The 18,194-nt window shown below is 50.8% G+C and overlaps 1 protein-coding gene across 1 annotated transcript in view; it reads left to right on the top strand.

The window, feature by feature from the left end:
* Positions 1-18,194, top strand: part of LOC107109023 (PH and SEC7 domain-containing protein 2-like) — a gene marked incomplete at its 3' end in the record, with an annotated part of 72,963 nt that overhangs the window by 33,262 nt on the left and 21,507 nt on the right. Inside the window, exon 8 of the mRNA XM_015409593.1 lies at positions 2,142-2,200. Within this exon, the coding sequence (XP_015265079.1) occupies positions 2,142-2,200 (59 nt within the window). The remainder of the gene's footprint in view (positions 1-2,141; positions 2,201-18,194) is intronic.

Below are 18,194 nucleotides of genomic sequence, written 5' to 3'. Positions count from 1 at the left end.
CGTTCCACAAGCAGAGAGTAGTAGAGAAATCAGGCCACAGAAGAGCCTGCAGCGCTCAGCCCTCATTCCCCGGCTCTCTTCTTTGGCTTCCAGTCTGCCCGGCAGAAACTGAGCAATCAAGCAGCCTCACAACATCCCAAAGAGAAGGGGCGCTTAGCAACACACCGCCATCACCGTGGGCTTCCTTAGTGCTCGGTGGAATGGAACGACACAAATGGTTTTGAGGGTTTTTTTTGGCAGGACAATCTATGCCAGTGTTTCCCAGTATGTGGGTCGGGACCCAAAAATGGTTTGCAAAGCCTCTGAAAGTGGGTCGCGGGCCAGCCCTCCCCAACAGCTCTGGGGGGGCTGTTTTTTGAGGTAGAGGTGCCACATTTTCAGCATGACTGATGATGCCTCTCCTCAAAATACCCCCATTTTCCTCCAGGTGAACTGATCTCTTAGTCGCCTGGAGATCCCAGGAGACCTCCAGTTGCCACCTGGAGGTTGGCAAAAACAGTCCTAGCCTGCAGTCTTCCCTCCCTCCCTGTCCAGAGGAGGAAGTATAAAAATGCTGACCTCTCCTGAAGTGTGCTTTATCAAACTAAGGCCCCGGTCACACGGGCCAGATCGCGCGGGGGGGGGGGAGGCGTGGCTGTTTGCCCCGGAGCAAAATAAAGCACGGTAGCCCGATCAGACGGTCCCCCGAGTCTTCACGCTTAGGCTATTAGCTGGTGATCACACGGCGATGCTGGAGCGTGGCAAAGAAGCGGTGTGGCAAGTGTTTTGCGTTTGTGCACATGCGCAGTTCCGAGGAGCAGCACTGCTTTCAGTTACGTGTTTGTGCACATGCGCTTACAAAACACATCCGGTTTGTGACGGGACCTGGACGGGCGCCAGATGTCACGGGATACTAGCGCTCCCACGATCAGATGCCCCCCCTGCCCCGCGTTTTCTGGATACTAGTGCACTTTCCGAGGTACTTTTTTACTGCTCATCTTTGGCGGGATGCCATGGGTTGGCCACGGGTGCACTACGCTTCCCAGATGTTGCAGTGTGATCGCGCCCCAAAAATCTGCCTGACATTCGTGCCTTTTAGTGCGGCAAATCCTCCGTGTGAATGGGGCCTAAGTTTCATCATTCAACAAACACTGTGGGGGAAACAACCACATGGTTGTTGCGCGGTGCGCGTAGGACACCCTGTGAGCCAGTAGAAAGTATCAGCCAGCCACCAGGACTGTTTCAGCCACTCCAACTCACCAGCCACTCTTCAGCACTCAACTGCAACTCCAGCTCTGTATAGCACCACACAAGACAGTCCTGTGGTAAACTATATACAGATTTTATTTACAATATGTACAGTCCTCGGACAAAATGCTCCGCCAGTAACCACCATAAAGAGAAGAGGTACACAGGGCAGCACTTGTCCACATATATACATTATGACAACTAGACACCCCTTGACATCACCGGAAGTGTGTCATAAGGCCACACACCCCGCCCCCAACGGTCCTGGCCGCTGCCGCCAGCCTTGCAGCTCCACTGCTGAGCCCCATGAGGGGCCCGGCGGTGGACCTGCAAGGCCGGCGGGAGTGCAAGGAAGTCCCGCGAAGGCCCTCCCTGGCCCCAGGCAGGCGGGGTGGGGAGAGGGAGGGAGGAAGCAACTTACCCTCCCTCTTCTCCTGCCTCCTCCTGGCTGAATGAGGGCCGGAAGAAGGGGGCGGGGCTTCGTCATGTGCCCCGCCCCCCGTACCTCACCCGGGGGAACTGCGATCCCCCGCGATCCCCACCGAAATGACCTCTGATGGCAACCAATCAGCTTAGAGCTGAGTCATTGTCACTGACCTCACACCATAATCAGGACTCAACCGGTCAGGACCAGTTTCCAGCAGCTTCCCTGCTGACAGTTAGATCACTATGGTCTGACAGCTGGATATTAACATCCGACAATGGTTTGGACTGGAGGAATATTATGCGAATACTGTAACCAGAATCAGCCCCAAATAATCAGCTCTATTGGCACACTCCTTGAGTTCCGGTCTCATCTCCTTGAATGCCCTCTTGCCTCTTGAGCTAAGTGGGAAAAGGGCCCCACGCTATTTTGTATATGATTTATGATATTATTCATCCCAAAAGCAGGTTACGTTTCTTGTCTCTTCCAGATGGGATCCATACCCTTACCTGTGCCCTGATGCTGCTCAATACAGACCTGCACGGACATGTAAGTATGCAGGGCTATTTTGGGGCAGAAACGCACAGGAACGGAGTTCCGACTGGCTCCCGAGTTGGCCACGCCCAGCAGGAACGCATTAGCATAATAGGCCACACCCAACAGCAGGAACTCATTAGGATTGGCTACATAAGGGATGCGTGGCCTAACATGGCCTAACATGCAAAGGAGTTCCTGCTACAAAAAAAGGCCCTGGGTTTTGACAACAAACAAGGTAAACAGAATAAGAAGCAAAAGGTGGGTGTGGCTGGATGGCCACACTTCTGGTAACATGGGGGTGTGGCCTAATGTGCTAATGAGCTGTGCTGTCAGGGGTGTGGCCCAATATGCTAATGAGTTCCTGCTGTTGGGTGTGGCCTATTATGCTAATGAGTTCCTGCTGGGCTTTTTCTACAAAAAAAAGCCCTGTAAGTACGGCTCTCGGAAAAGCGGAGGCTCTCCCCCGGCCCTTCGGGTCGATCGCTGCAGTCGGGGAAGCTAGAGTGGGCTGGGAATCCATGTCACGGCAGGAGCGAGCTGAGGCAGGCGGTTAGCTGTACACAGCCGAAGTCTCCCAGTGTGATGTTTTGGTGATGTGTAGGCAGCGGACGTTCGTCACGCTCAACAGTGGTGAACGCTTCTCCTGCCTACACAGGGTCGATCCGTTGGCTTGTCATTATAGAACGGCATAAAACAAGACTTCGCGTGGGGGCATACGAGATACAGAGGGTGAAACTAGGTGAAACAATATTCTGGAGATGTGGCACTTGGAGTAATGGACAGCTGGGGTTGCCAAAGGCAGGCGAATTTTTTTAAAAAACACCCAAAAACCTGGCATTGTGCCTGGTGAAGTGTCACTTCTGGGAAGACCTGGAAGCGACATCATGTCCCCTGAGGAATCCTTGATAAAACTGCACATGGGGCTGGTGCCCCCTCCTGCCCCACCCCTAGCCAGCCCTGATCTCTGCTTGCTGTAGGTCAACGGCTTTGAAATGTTAGCAACCCGAGGACCCCGTTTCAGCTTTAAAGGACGTCGTCCTCCACCCCAGCCCTCTTCTCATCCCTCACTGTCGCGCACCACTTGCGGGGACAGCACTCTTTCAAAGTGCGCAGACGAGCGGTGCGTGCCCCACAGAGGCCTCCATCTTCCAATACAGTGTGCGTCATATCAGCTACATATTAAAAGCAAGTTTGTGGCCCCGGTCACACGGGAGGTTTTGGGCCGGAAGAGGGACGGATCGGGGGCGCAGCAAACAGGCGCGAGCACACTGCGACATCTGGGAATCGGCGTGCACCCGTCCCCGATCCGTCCCTTTCGGCCTAAAACCCGCTGCAAAAAAAAAAACCAAGTAAAAGGTAGCACCAACCTGGAACGGCACAGCAAGTGCGGCCGTGAGATCGCTGGCGCGCCCGTCTGCAGGAGCAATCGAGGCTCCCGGGCGAACTGCGCACGCGCACACATGCACTGTTCGGCTGCCTCGCTCTCCCTGCAGTGGCTTCCCCCCGGCATCTGATCGTGCCGGGGAGCAACTGCGCGGCAGCTCAGGGGATCTATCTGATCCCGCCGCCGCGTGTCTCTTTTGGTGCAGCTTTAAAATGCCGCACTTCGGCCATTCTTTTTTCCCCCCAAGTGGCAGGGGCCTGTGTAACATCCTCGTATTGTCTGTAAATACATACGAGGTCAGTTCTCTGAGGCTGGCCAGGCGCAACAGGCCATGGCCCGAGTTCTAAACAAGCTCAGATTCCATTATCGGTTAGTAACATCCAGATAGAGGCCCAGTGAACAGGAGCAGAGCGTAGGGTTACCAACCTCCAGGTGGGGCCTGGAGATCTCCTGGAACTACAACTGACCTCCAGACTACAGAGATCCATCCCCCTGGAGAAAACGGGCTGCTTTGCGGGGTGGACTCTGTGGCATTACATCCCTGCTGAGGTCCCTCTCTGCCCCAAACACTGCCCCCCAAGGCTCTACCCCAAAATCTCCAAGAAGGGGGCCTGGAAAAGCTCATAGCTGCTCAAAGAACTTAAAAAAAAAAGCAACCCTAAACTGACATTGGCTATTACCGTTCATGAACGCAAAGCGGATCTCTTTGTTTCTATGCCAAAATCCTTTGAAATGGAAAACGGTGAAAACTAGCAAAGTGTGATCCAGGAAGTGACTGTAGATGACTACAGCAAAGCACAAAAACAACCTCAAAAAGCCCTCTGGATACGTTGGGGAAAACGGGTGGCCACAATTCTGCTTTACTGCGCTAGTAGGAAGGCAGTGAAGCAAACCTGCCGAAAAGCGCAAACCAGTCAAGGAGCAGCAGATGGAGCCCATTGAAAAACAGCTCCCCGTTCACCACTGGCGAGCAGGTTACAAGCCAGAGCTGTGGGAGTTCAAGGACCCCTCGCTTCTGCAGCTCGCTTGACAGAGGCCATCTCATTCAGACCCTCTCCCACCAGGGTTCCTGTCCCTCATGGGGAGAAAAGTGTCCGTGTGGCAACAAGTAAGAGCCTGTTTTGAATCCCACTAAAGGGGGTTCTGTTGACATGAATGCTAAGCCCACCTTTTGACTAATTACAACCTGATCCGCAGCAGAACCAGGGGTCATTTCCTGCAGGAGCGCACAGGAGGGGAGCTCCGGCAGTAAAGAGCCCAGGGGGTGGGCACATGTAACAAGCCCCACCCCCGGCTCCCAGCAGCCCTCAGTCAGAGCAAGAAGCAGCCAGGTAAGTTGCAGAGCCCCCTGAATAGCAATCCAAAACAGTCCAGTGGCACCTTTAAGGCCACGTTTTATTCAGGTACAAGCTCTCCCTCCTCTGTGAGGGCAGATCTGCATGCCCCCCCCCCAATAGCTGGTAATCCAAAACAGTCCAGTGGAGCCTGAGCGGTGGGTGTTGCCTTCTGACACACTTTCGGGTGATGTCAGGGGGTGTGGCATATGCAAATAAGTTATGCTAATGAGTTATGCTAATGAGCTCCTGCACTTCTTTTTCTACGAAATGACCCCTGAGCAAAACAGAAAGAAGAGGCCAGGCTAGAACCCGCGCCTCATGTGCTCGGACACAGTCCCCCAATAGAGATGCCAGCCTCCAGCTGGGACCTGGTGATCCCCTGGAATTACAGCTCATCTCCGGACTGCAGAGATCAGTTTCCCTGGAGAAGATAGATCCTTTGGAGGGGGAATTCTGTGGCACCGAACTCCACTGAGGTCCTTGCCCCAGACGCCATCCCCAGATCTCCGGGAGTTTCCCAACCTGGATCTGGCAAACCTCCCCCCCCCCCATCCCCTGCCAGTGGCCGGGAGGACTTGGCAACCCTGTGCCCCAACCACACACCCGACTGGGCAGGCAGCTGAAAGGCAAAGCACAGAACGTCACTCTCAAAGCCAGGCGTATAGACCAGGGCAGGTAGGACTGCAGAGAAGGGCACAGAGAGATGCCCAGGTACGCCATGGGGAATGCCCAGGTATGGCACAGGAAATGCCCGGGTATGCCAAGCGATGCCCGGAAATACTCCAGGGCCCAGTTAAGGTTGTGCACCATCAAGCACAATCCCTTGGGATGGGTACTCATGCAGCGGTGGTCTTAGCAATTCTGATGCCCTGGGCAAAAGTCCAGGATGAGGCCCCAGAATCACTGCCACCCCGCTGCTGGCTCCCTGCCAGGGCCAAGCCCTGTGTGAGGTGGGCAGGAGACACTGCTGCAGCCGAAAGCCAAATGCCCAAGCCCCAGAGGGTAGCACAAAAGGTAAGCTACACAGTACTGAGATCGGTAAACAAAAAGAACCGTGTACCAACACTGTATATGAAATCCAAATCTTCTTCTTATTTGAACGTGATCCACTTCAGAGGACCGTGTCCCAGCTGAAATGGTAACAGGGTATCCACCTGGAACAAAATTTAATCAGATCTGTTCTTTGAGAAAGCATATGAGAAACGTGTTTGGAGTGAGCTAGCACTCACGTCAGAGAAAGAAGGAAGATCCGTATGCCAGTGTTCCCTCTAAACTGAGTTAGTGTGAGCTAGCTCACAGGGGTTTTTTATATATATAATTTTTTTATATTTTTTTCTAAACAATTTATGCCATACTGTTGCCAATAAAAGAAATACATAAACATGGCGGTACATTTTAATAACTTATGAAGACTAAATCGTAGTTAGTGTGATATTTGAACAAAGAGATCTTCCATACTACCCATGGTCATAAGTCTTCAGAATTAGAGGAGTAAGGATTGCAAAAATTGTTTTTTTCCCAACAGGCTTTTATAATAATGTTTCACATCAGTAACCATTTATGATATTGTGGGTTTGCCGGAAGTATATCATGTGTGGTGAGATACGAGAATATCGGAAACCAGATGGATTCAAATTTGAGATTGGAAGACTGAGATGATTTGCCGTCACAAATTGTTCCCACACTTTCCCACAGTTTTTTAGCCTCCGGGTCACACATTTTTGTCTCAGCTCAGGAAGGATGGCTCCAGAGCAAACTAATTTATGCAGTAGCCAAATCGCTGGCTCACAGCTTTAACGCCAGTAGCTCATAGAGTAGAATATTTGCTCACAAGTCTCCACGGCTTAGAGGGAGTCTTGCTCTATGGTGAAAAAAAATTTTTTTTGTGGACTTAACTTATTTATTTATTGGACACCTTAAGGAGTTGTTCCCAATAGTGTGACTTGAAACTACTATACTCAGAGTCCTGTACATCCTTTGGATGTATTTAACTGTATGGTACAGCCCTTACGTGCATACAGGATACAGTATTACAGCGAGCATTCATTTGCTTAAATAATAAGAATATTTGGATTTTATATACAGTGTGGGCTACACAGTCCTTTTTGTTCGCTGATTAGCAAGCCCTAGATGGGGCCAGCGCAAGTGGCGGTAGGAGCCGGCTGTTCTTCTTCCCCCCATCCTTGGAGGGGGTGGGGCTGTGGGCAGTTGGCCCCCGAAGTGTGAGGCCCAGGGCAGCGTCTCCATTGCCCATAGGCTAAGACTGCCCCTGTTCCCATACCCCAATCATTTTGCCAGCAATCCCCTGTGCACCATCCCTCTGCAGCACCCAGGAGGTTCTTTACTACCCCACCCCATCCCCCGCTTCCAGAAGCACTTGTCGTCTATCCCTTCCCTTGTGCCCCTACACAAGATGCCATCAGCAGCTGGCAGGCACTGGCATATGAATGGATGGCTGCCTCTGTGGAGTCCAGAGAGACACAAGGACAGTCCAGCAGCAAGCCACTTCCAAAACTTTGCACAGGATACTTTTCAGGGCCGGCTCGAGGTGTTTCTGTGCCCTAGGCGAGGCTGCCTTATGGCGCAGATGCCAACCTCCCGGTGGGGCCTGGAGACCTGGAGCCCTCTGGAGCCAGCCCCCCTTTTGCTACTGCCACCACCGCCTACTCCCCCCCCTCGCTGCCGCCACCAAAGGGGGTGGAGGAGGGGGGAGGCACAGCTTGGTGCCCCATCCAGGGCCCGGCGCTCTAGGCTGTTGAAGCAGGACACAGTAGGACTAGTAAAAATGTTATTATATTGAGCAGATACAATGTGTGCAGTACATTAATATAATCCTTGCACAGTAAAGCACAATGATATTAAATGTGAAGCTTACCTCTGTGAGGTCTCGTGTCCTTGCTGGAAGTGCCGAGGCTCCCGTGTGGAGTTAGTGGAGCACCTGTCGGGGTTTTGAGCAGAGCAGTGTTAGAAATATGCTGCACCCATCTTTGGTTTCTTCCTTGGCAGTCTGTGCAAAGGGCCCCTCTTCTAGAGCCCCCATCACTCAGGTTCCTCTGTGAGTGCTCTAAGGGTGCCCGACATGAAGCCAGAGGCATGCAGGCATACCATATAATAAAATAATAATAATAATACTTTCAATGTATTAATCGCTTTCCCCAGTGGGCTCAAAGCGATGTACAGTTACACATTTTAGACAGGGGACTAACAATGTCCCCAGGGGACAGGGAAGACAACATATATTCATTTAATTGCACACGCTGTCACTGCACGGTGTAAACGTCTTCTGGCATATGAGCAATAGGTTTGTACAGTGCTTGGAAGAGCTGGGATTAGTTGCAGGTTTAGTTGGTATCCTAAGCTGCATTAAGGCTTGGACATCTGCTGGGAGACTAGGTGGCAGGCAGTTGTGTTTTCACTCTCCGCGACCCCTTTGGGAATTTTTCATTATGTCAGCAGTACTGATGATACACCGTTGTGCCAGAGCTGGGGTCAGGGAGCAGGCTGGAGAGGCTTAGGATACCGACTGAGCCCTGGTCTCCCTCCAACCCACCCCTGGCACTGTCCAGTTCTGCACTGGTGCTGGAGTGGTACCAGCACCCTTTGGCACCAGCCGATCTCCAGATACCACACTGTATCTTTATGCTGACCTGTCTCTGCATTGCACTGGCATACAGCTTAGTCAGTAGGGGAGCCAGGCGGAGCCAGCAACTGCCGGGAGCAATTAGGGGATGGGGACTGGGGCACTGGAGTCACTGCTAGGGAAAACTGAAAGTGATGTCATGGGGTGCTGATGTGACCTTGGGTCAGTCACAAGCTCTGGCACAGCTGTCCTTGGAAAAGAGCAGTTTGTGTCAGAGTTCTCTCAGCTCCACCCACCTCACAGGGTGTCTGTTGTGGGGAGGGGAAGGGAAAGGAGTTTGTAAGCCGTTCTGAGACTCCAAGTGAAGGGCGGGGTATAAATCCAATCTCTTCTCCTCCTCTTCTTCTTCTTCTTCTTTGCAAATCCCAGAGCAGTGATGGCGAACCTTTTAGAGACTGAGTGCCCAAACTGCGACCCAAAACCCACTTATTTATCGCAGAGTGCCAACACGGCCATTTAACCTGAATACTGAGGTTTTACTTTAGAAAAAACAACTCACACATTAACTTAAGATGATCCAAACAAAGTAAGGAACACAATCCCGAATACTTTCATTGACTTAAAATTATTTGGCAGAGAATTCGACACTTTAATGGTGGTCTGGGCCTGGCTGGGGCGATGGCATGTGTGCCCACAGAGAGGGCTCTGAGTGCCACCTCTGGCCCCCGTGCCATAGGTTCACCACCACTGCCCTAGAGTATCCATGTGGTCACTTCTGGTGCATGCCCCCAAATGCTGCAGGTGTATGCCCCTATCCCACCACCCCCATTTCTGAAGTGCTGGCACGCAACAGACCGGGGTGCTTGGAGCCTGGCAATTATATTAGTCAGCATCCTAAGCCATGTAAAAGCAAGGGGCTTTTCCACTTTCTCATTTTGCTTTCTTGTGTGTTCCTGTAGTTTCGGGAAGGGGGTCTATTTCTCACGTGTTTTGCTTCCTGTAATGGTCGATTCAGTGTTATATTGCTTTATGCACAGCATAAAAACCTGCAGTTTAAATCTGCAGGGAGATATGCCAGACATAAACCAAACTGACCACTAGGAGCAAAAACCCCAAAGTGACAGGAACTTACAAGCAAGGGAAATGAAAATGCGGAAAATGCCAAGATTTAGGATTACCTCCTACCTTACAGATATCCATTTACTTTTAAATTGCTGTAGTTTTGTGGAGTTGTGTAAAACCAGCTTTCCACATGTCCTTAAGAAGAAATACGTTGTGCCCTGGTTGGAGCAAGATTGCGGTTTGCTTAAAACCATAGTTTCGGGGGGAGGGGGATTGAACAGTAGGAGATCTGTTCAGCCAGGTTATGCTTATAGTTCACCCAAGACCATGGTAGAGAAACCAGAACCCAAAACATCTATTGCATTTCATAAAGCAGCAGAATTATACACTAATGTCATAAATCCAATTAGTTAGACTTGATCTGATAAACGTCTGTTGCTGTTTTGTGCCACAAGATATACTTCCTTAAACATTTGCAATAAACACATAATGAAAAGAAGCGGGACCTGTTTTAAAAGTCTGGATAGCAGCACATATCGGAATACCTTTCTCTTCCCCCTTCTCCTTGAAATAGTCCGATCCATGTTTATTATGCTCCTGCTGGGCTATTTTCGTGTTTCTTCTGAGTTGCTGTACAGTGCGTACTGGATATTATGGAAGAAAGTACTTCTGTGATTAGAGGAATCCGTTTCTCCTCATGCTCCAAATTGATGAGATGATAAATAATAGACCGAGCAAGAGAAATCTCTGTTTGTTGGTGATTTAGTTAAACAGATCAATGGATTTCCAACAGTTAATGCATCAAGAGCTTAAAGGGACTTTCTAGGAGACGGGTGGGGAAAACGATATTTTATTCTTATACGACACAACGGGGCAACCCGCAAGGAATCGTGGGGGTCTATCCTCTCTCTCTCTTCCCCCTTTCTTGCTGACAGAAGAACCGTCTTACAATTGTTGTTAGATGGTAATATATACCCTTGAAATTTAAAAAATATATATCTTGAAAATTATTAGAGATTTGCTGGCAGCGGAATAATAGAACGGGCTCTTTCCTTCATGTGTGGCGGGAGTGTGAGAAAGTCAAGCAGTGCTGGGAGAGGACGGTGATGGCTGTTCAGCAGATGACTGGCTACCGAACAGCAGTGAAACCTTTGATGCTTCTACTGAGGCATTAAAAATACAGACGCCAGAGATTCTATTGACAAATTGCTTGATCTCTAGCCGCAGTTAGAAGAAGAAGAGATCAGATTTATGCCCTGCCCTTCACTCGGAGTCTCAAGAGCGGCTTACAAACTCCTGTCCCTTCCCCTCCCCACAACAGACACCCTGGGAGGTGGGTGAGGCTGAGAGAGCTCTTGACAGAAACTGCTCTTTTTCAAGGACAGCTGTGCCAGAGCTTGTGACTGACCCAAGTTCACATCAGCAGGTGCAAGTGGAGGAGTGGGGAATCAAACCCGGTTCTCCCAGATTAGAGTCCGCGCACTTAACCACGACACCAAACTGGCTCTCATATCCCGCTGAAGTACCACCCATCCCCAAACCCCACCCTCCTCAGGCTCCACCCCCTAAATCTCCAGATATTTTCCAACCTGGAGCTGGGGCAACCTTACGTCAAGTGACAGAGAGAAAACCAGCTAAATTAAACCAGACAGGTGATGATGCTAGCTGGTAACGCTGATGTTCTAGCGCAGGGATCCCCAACATGGTGTCTGTGGGTACCATGACAACCGCGGGCGCCAAGTGCTTCTGGGAAGTGGGTGGGGCCAGGTGAGGCTTTTGCCCAGCATGGCTTCTGATTGACTACTGGAGATCTGATTGACTGTGGAGGTTTTTTATCTGTTGCTTTACACTGTGTCACTGAAGTTAAGCTGTGGCAATTGTGTGACTGGCTCTGCCTCCCACAGCAACCATTTTGTGGGCAGCCATTTTGTTACTGCAACCACCATGCCGTGTCAGAATTCCAAATGTGCCCACAGGCTCAAAAAGGTTGGGGGGGTCCCTGTTCTAGAGATTCGCCTGCCGACCTTTGATAGGGTGTGCTTAGCATCTGTTGATCACGTGACTGTTTTAGAAGGTACTTCTGGGTGGAGCTCTGCTATTAGAGCCAGTTGGCGTCGTTCCTCGGAGCACTTTATTCTTTGGTGCACCTTTTGTGGACAAGGTTTCCACTTCCAGGCTCAGCTGACAGTGCCACACTGATCAACACTACCTGTCACTTCAAGGTTAGACTGCCGTAAAATACCCAGTGGGATGTCGTCCTTGAAGCGACTCAGAGACCTTAATTAGCGCAAAGTGCAGCATCCCCTCTTTGAGTGGGAGCCAGCAGATAAGATCACATTAAGATTGTGTCTGAAGGGCTTTATCAGTTGCCGGTTTGTTTCTGAGTTTAGTTTAAGACCCTTCATGAACTGGGACCCAAAACTCTGAAGGACTGTTTCTCCCAACCTGAATCTGTGATGCCGGCTTCATCTCGTCCGGCGCTCTTTGCCTGGGGTACCAGCTCAAAGTATGACACATTCGTCCACATCCCAGTTATGGACTGGAGAATAACACAGCAAAAAGTGTTACATACATTAAACAGTGGGACAAAAGCTGGCTTGCAAAATCAGAGAACTATGCAAATAAAAGAAGCATAATATACGCGACGAAGACTGTCTCCTCGCGTGGACCCCATTGCCACAGAGAAAGATGTTTTCTAGTCGTACCTGGATGAGGCTTGTAGAGGGAATTAATTTTTTGCTCAGGCCCCGAGTCCTTCTGTGAGCCCCGTGGTGTGACAGCTACAGCAAGCTTCCTGGGAGAAAGGATTCGGAAGGTTTTTCTGAGTGGTGAAACATTTGACAGCACAAGTGACGATAATGTCTTCTTTTCCTTCCCATCGTTTCTCTCTCTCTCTCTCTCTTTCTTGCTCTTTCTCCTGCTCCTGGATCCTCTATTTTTGCTCTTTAACACTTTCTCAGGTGGTAAGTGCAGCCATTGCGTTACATGTCTTTGCATCCACGGGACTGTGTGTGTATTAAAATGTGCGTGCTTGCGCTCATTGTTAAAGCAGCGTCTTGCAGTATGGAAAAGAAAGCACGCAAACCATATATTGTCCATTGTTTTTCCTCAGCTTCTGGGGCCCCTTTCTAAGCCCCCTAACAAAACCACAGGCCTTCAGGGAAGCTACAAAAGTTATGCTGTTTCCAAATTAGATCCGCGTAGATGTGCCTAGCCTCCATCTTTCCACACCTGCTGTCCAGGGTCTCTCTCTTGCTGATCCATACACCTTCCCTCTGTTTTCTCCCTCCTCATCTCTCCCACATTACATTATCCTCAGTCTTCCATGGGGACTTTTGATCAGACATGCTTTGTAAGCTCCCCACGGGGAACTTCCTTCCCAGCTGTGTAAGAGTCCAATCAGCCTTCCCTCCTGTGCTCTTTTCCTAACCTGAAAGGGCTGCAAGAGGCTCTATTTCCCTCTTTGGGGAATGATCCGTGTACCAATGGGCTACATGTAGGTTTCCCCAGTGTGGTAAATAGCAGCTTCCCGGGGCCATTTCAGGTTAGGAAAATGATGCAAAGGAGGAAGGCTCCAAGTCCCCCCACACACACACGATTGCTGTGGTCTCGAATTCAGGGCTCTTTTTGTAGAAAAAGCCCAGCAGGAACTCATTAGCATAATAGGCCACACCCAACAGCAGAAACTCATTAACATATTAGGGCACACCCATGACAGCACAGCTCATTAGCACATTAGGCCGCACCCCCATGTTACCAGAAGTGTGCTCATCCAGCCACGCCCACCTTTTGCTTGTTATTCTCTTTACCTTTTTTGTTGTCAAGACCCAGGGCTTTTTTGTAGCAGGCTTTGCATGTTAGGCCACACACCTCTAATGTAGCCAATCCTAATGAGTTTCTGCTGTTGGGTGTGGCCTGTTATGCTAATGAGTTCCTGCTGGGCGTGACCAACTCTGGAGCCAGCCGGAACTCCGTTCCTGTGCGTTCCTGCCAAAAATAGCCCTGGTCTCGATCCAAATTGGGGCTCCATGCACCTGGGAAGTGAGTACTAAGCGACTCGCAAGACCTGTCTGACCTAGAGCCTTTCAGCCAGCTCCAGAGAAGATGGATAGAAAATGTAATATATAGTTACATGCTTCTACCCACAGACCAGACACCCTGCCCCTTCAGCTTGCCCGCCATCTGCCTCTGAAGTCATGTCTTTGTGAATTATTTTACAGTGCACTCTTAAACAACTGCATTGTAAAATCACTCCGGTAATGAGCCTCTCCAGTGCCCTTTTAATCACAGTGCTGGACGTGCAGAATTGGATGCTTAGATCATGACTCCTAACGATTAAGCAAAAGATTGCTCTGAATGCAAGCGTATGGGTGTCTCTTATAGGCCATAAGAGAGGAGGAGAAACTGGTAGCCGTTGTCACTGACCTTTTTATTGGGCTGTGCAATGAAAGTAGACTTCTTAGGCTCCTTGATAGACATTGGAGTGTGAGTCAGCTATGCAAACGGCTGGCTCAGCAAAAAGAGGCTGCAGCGGGGGGGGGGGAGAGATTGGATTTATACCCCGCCCTTCACTACCGAAAGGAGTCTCAGAGCGGCTTGCAAACTCCTTTCCCTTCCTCTCCCCACAACAGACACCCTGTGAGGTAGGCGGGGCCAAGAGAGCTCTGACAGAAACGGCTCTTTTTCAAGAACAGCTCCTGTCAGAACTACGGCTTGCCCAAGGTCATCCAGCAACTGCAAGTGGAGGAGTGGGGAATCAAACCCGGTTCTCCCAGATTCGAGTCCGCGCACTTAACCACGACACTAAACTGGCTCTCTGGAGAACAGGGGGGAGCCGCGTGGGTGTGTACTGCACTCCAACATCTTCCAAGGTGATACTGGACTGCTGCTCCTTGACCTTCTCAGATCCAGGAAATATTGTTTCATTCTGTTGTTGTTTTTGTTTTTTTTGGGGGGGGGGATTGCACAGTATCACAAGCTCTACCACAGTTCATAACCTCACAGGCAGAAACATTGCCGTGACTGGGTAAGTGGCCAGTTCCTGCGAAAGGATCTCGCGGCAGCTGCCCAAGGCACACAGAGACCGGGAGGTGAGATCTCCTTGATCTCACCGGCTCGAGAGCCCCCTTGTAACCAGCCATTATGACTGAGGCTTATTTGTCATCGAAACCTTTCTATTGCACCGTGGGCCAGTGTTCCCTCTAAGCTGTGCTAGTGTGAGCTAGCTCACAATCTTTAGCCTCCAGCTCACACATTTTTGTCTTAGCTCAGCAAGGAGGGCTCCAGAGGAAACTGATTTATGCAGTAGCCAAATGGCTCGCTCGCAACTTGAATGCCAGTAGCTCACAAAGTAGAATTTTTGCTCACAGGACTCCACAGCTTAGAGGGAACATTGACCGTGGCCATCCTTTACTCCATCCTCAGCTGTAGCAAATTAATCTCAGGGAAACCATGGCAGCACCATACTCGGTTTCAGTCGGCTTTGTCATCCCAAGTCTGTGGTTCGTGTTCTGATCCTTCAGGGGCAGGGCTGCCAACTTGCCAGAACCAAGTTGGAAAACCCCTGGAGATTTGGGCGTGGAGCCTGGGGAGGACAGGGACCTCGATGGGGTCCAGTTTGGTATAGTGGTTAGGAGCGCGGACTCTAATCTGGGAGAACCGGGGTTGATTCCCCACTCCTCCTCATGCAGCTGCTGGTGTGACCTTGGGTCAGTCACAAGTTCTCTCAGAGCTGTTCTCTCGAGGGCTGTTCTCGAGAGAGTTCTCTCAGCCCCACCCGCCTCACAGGGTGTCTGTTGTGGGGAGGGGAAGGGAAAGGAGGTTGTAAGCCGCTCTGAGACTCCAAGGGAAGGGCGGGGTATAAATCCAATCTCCTCCTCCTCTTCTTCTTCTTCCCAATATACACTCAATCCTCCCCGCACACCTCTGATAAGCAGCGGGAGACAGGGTCTGGAAGACTGGGCACCAATGTTCCCTCCAAGCTGTGGAGTCTTGTGAGCAAAAGTTCTCCTTTGTGAGCTCCTGGCATTAAAGTTGTGAGCGAGCGATTTGGCTACTGCATAAATTACTTTGCCATGGAGCCCTCCTTCCTGAGCTAAGAGAAAAATGTGTGAGCCGGAGGCTAAAAAACTGTGAGCTAGCTCACACTAACTCAGCTTAGAGGGAACACTGCTGGGCACCTCATGGTTTGCAGATCAAATGGGGATTGCATGTGAGCAAGTCAAGCTGTCAAGTTTTAGAAAGGCGACCTGGTAAACAACAAAGCTAAAGCAACCCTTAAAGCAAGGGATGCCAACCTCCAGGTGGGGCCTGGGGATTGCCCGGAGTTACAGCTCATGTCCAGGCTACAGAGGTCAGATCCCCTGGAGAATAAGGATGCTTTGGAGGGTGGGCTCTGTGGCCTTGTACCCCACTGAGGTCCCTGTCCTCCCCAGGCTCCATCCCCCAAATCCCCAGGAGTTCCCCAGTCTGGATTTGGCAACCCTCCCCTCCCATCCCCGCAGGTAGCCGGGGGTGCCTGGCGAGCCTGCCTAAAGCACTTTGTATACAAATAAGCACACAACCATTTCAGGATGAGTTGATTCCACCCTCTGAGCGGAAATGCTCATTTGGTTGTCATAGAAGGTCTGAAAAGCATTGGTCATGCCGCCACCATTCATCCCCTGCATTTCACTTTCCTGTGTGTGATTAGTACATGACGCTTATCGAGCTACCTTATGCAGATGCTGTTAGAGTATTACGAATGTGTAAAACCAGAGAACATTGTCCTGACTTCTCAGTGTCACCCCTCCATTTCAGTGTGCTTCGGAATATGAAAAAATGTGGCCAGATTTGCTTCAACTAGGGCTTTTCTACCTTGGTAAAGTAAAGGTTCCCTTGCTCGAAAGCCAGTCGAATCCAACTCTAGGGTTGCGGTGCTCATCTCCGTTTCAAAGCCGAAGAGCCAGTGCTGTCCGAAGACATTTCCGTGGTCATGTGGCCAGCATGACTAGACACCGAGGCACACGGAACGCTGTTACCTTCCCACCGAAGTGGTCCCTATTTATCTCCTTGCAATTTCTTGCTTTCAAACTGCTAGGTTGGCAGGAGCTGGAACTAGAGACGGGAGCTCACTCCGTCATGCGGCACACTCGGGTCTCAAACTGCTGAACTACCGACCTTCCACAGCCTGCAGTTCAGCATCTTAACCACTTGAGCCACCGCAAGGCTTTTCTACCTTGGTACCTTTACTAATGTTTTGCAAGGCACCAACTATATCCATTTGTGGCTGATTTCCCACAAGCTGCTGCAGTGCGCTGGCTCTTCCCTTTGCCCCAATAGTACATGTCAATTTCACACTAAGTGCTGTGGGGCAAAATGCAGCCACGCAGCACCTAGTGTGAAATTGACACATACGATTGGGGCAAAGGGAAGAGCCAGCGCACTGCAGCAGCTTGTGGGAAATCGGTCTGTATCTATCATTCGGGCTCGATGAGCCAAGAGAGATGCCAGAAGTTCCCATAGCACTAAAAAACACCCCAAATCCGCCAGTCACATAACTGTGGTTGCCAACCTCCGATTGGGGTCTGGAGACCTATAATTCCAACTGATTTCCAGACTACAGAGATCACTTCCACTTTGGAGGGCAAACCACGGATTCTTGGTGAAACCGCTCCCCAGATCTCCCCTCCACAGGCACCGATCCCAGATCTCCAGGAATTTCCCAAGATGGAGCTGGCACATTTCAAACAGGCCTTATGGGGGGTGGAAGCAGTGTGGGGTGACCTCTGTATCACCAGTGGGAAAAGCGTTCTCTGGGGCCGTGGCTCAGTGGTAGAGCAACGGCTTGATATGTGGACGCTCCCAGGTTCAATCCCCAGCATCTCCAATCCAAAGATTAGGTAATAGACAGGGGTCATTTCCTGCAGGAGCACACAGGAGCGGAGCTCCGGCAGTAAAGAGCCCAGGGGGCGGGCACATGCAACAAGCCCCGCCCCCGGCTCCCAGCAGCCCTCAGTCAGAGCAAGACGCAGCCAGGTAAATTGGAGAGCCCCCCGGTCCAAAACAGTCCAGTGGCACCTTTAAGACCAAGTTTTATTCTGGTACCAGCTCTCCCTCCTCTGCGAGGACAGATCTGCACATCCCCCGTTCCCCCCCCAATAGCTAGCAATCCAAAACAGTCCAGTGGAGCCTGAGCGGTGGGTGTTGCCCTCTGACACACTTCCGGTGATGTAAGGGGGTGTGGCATATGCAAATAAGTTATGCTAATGAGTTATGCTAATGAGCTCCTGCACCTCTTTTTCTATGAAATGACCCCTGGTAGTAGGTGATGCAAAGACCTCTCTTCGAGACCCTGGAGAGCTGCTGCCAGCCTGGGTAGACAATACTGACTTTGATGGACTGATGGCCTGATTCAGCAGAAGGCAGCTTCGCCTGTGTTCTCAAAACAGGTCTCCAGGAACGGCTGGAGACCGCAGCCCAGATGTTAACATAAGAACATAAGAGAAGCCAATGTTGGATCAGGCCAAGGGCCCATCCAGTCCAACACTCTGTCACGCAGTGGCCAAAAATACCAAGTGCCATCAGGAGGTCCAGAAGTGGGGCCGGGACACTAGAAGCCCGTCCACTGTTGCCCCCCCCCCCCCGCGAGCCAAACACAAACGC

Source organism: Gekko japonicus, unplaced genomic scaffold (genome assembly GCF_001447785.1).
Source record: "Gekko japonicus isolate JY-2015 unplaced genomic scaffold, Gekko_japonicus_V1.1 scaffold2096, whole genome shotgun sequence".
NCBI classification, from domain to species: Eukaryota; Metazoa; Chordata; class Lepidosauria; order Squamata; family Gekkonidae; genus Gekko; species Gekko japonicus.
The sequence above is the reverse complement of the archived record's forward strand: the minus strand, read 5'-3'. Positions and strand labels throughout refer to the sequence as shown.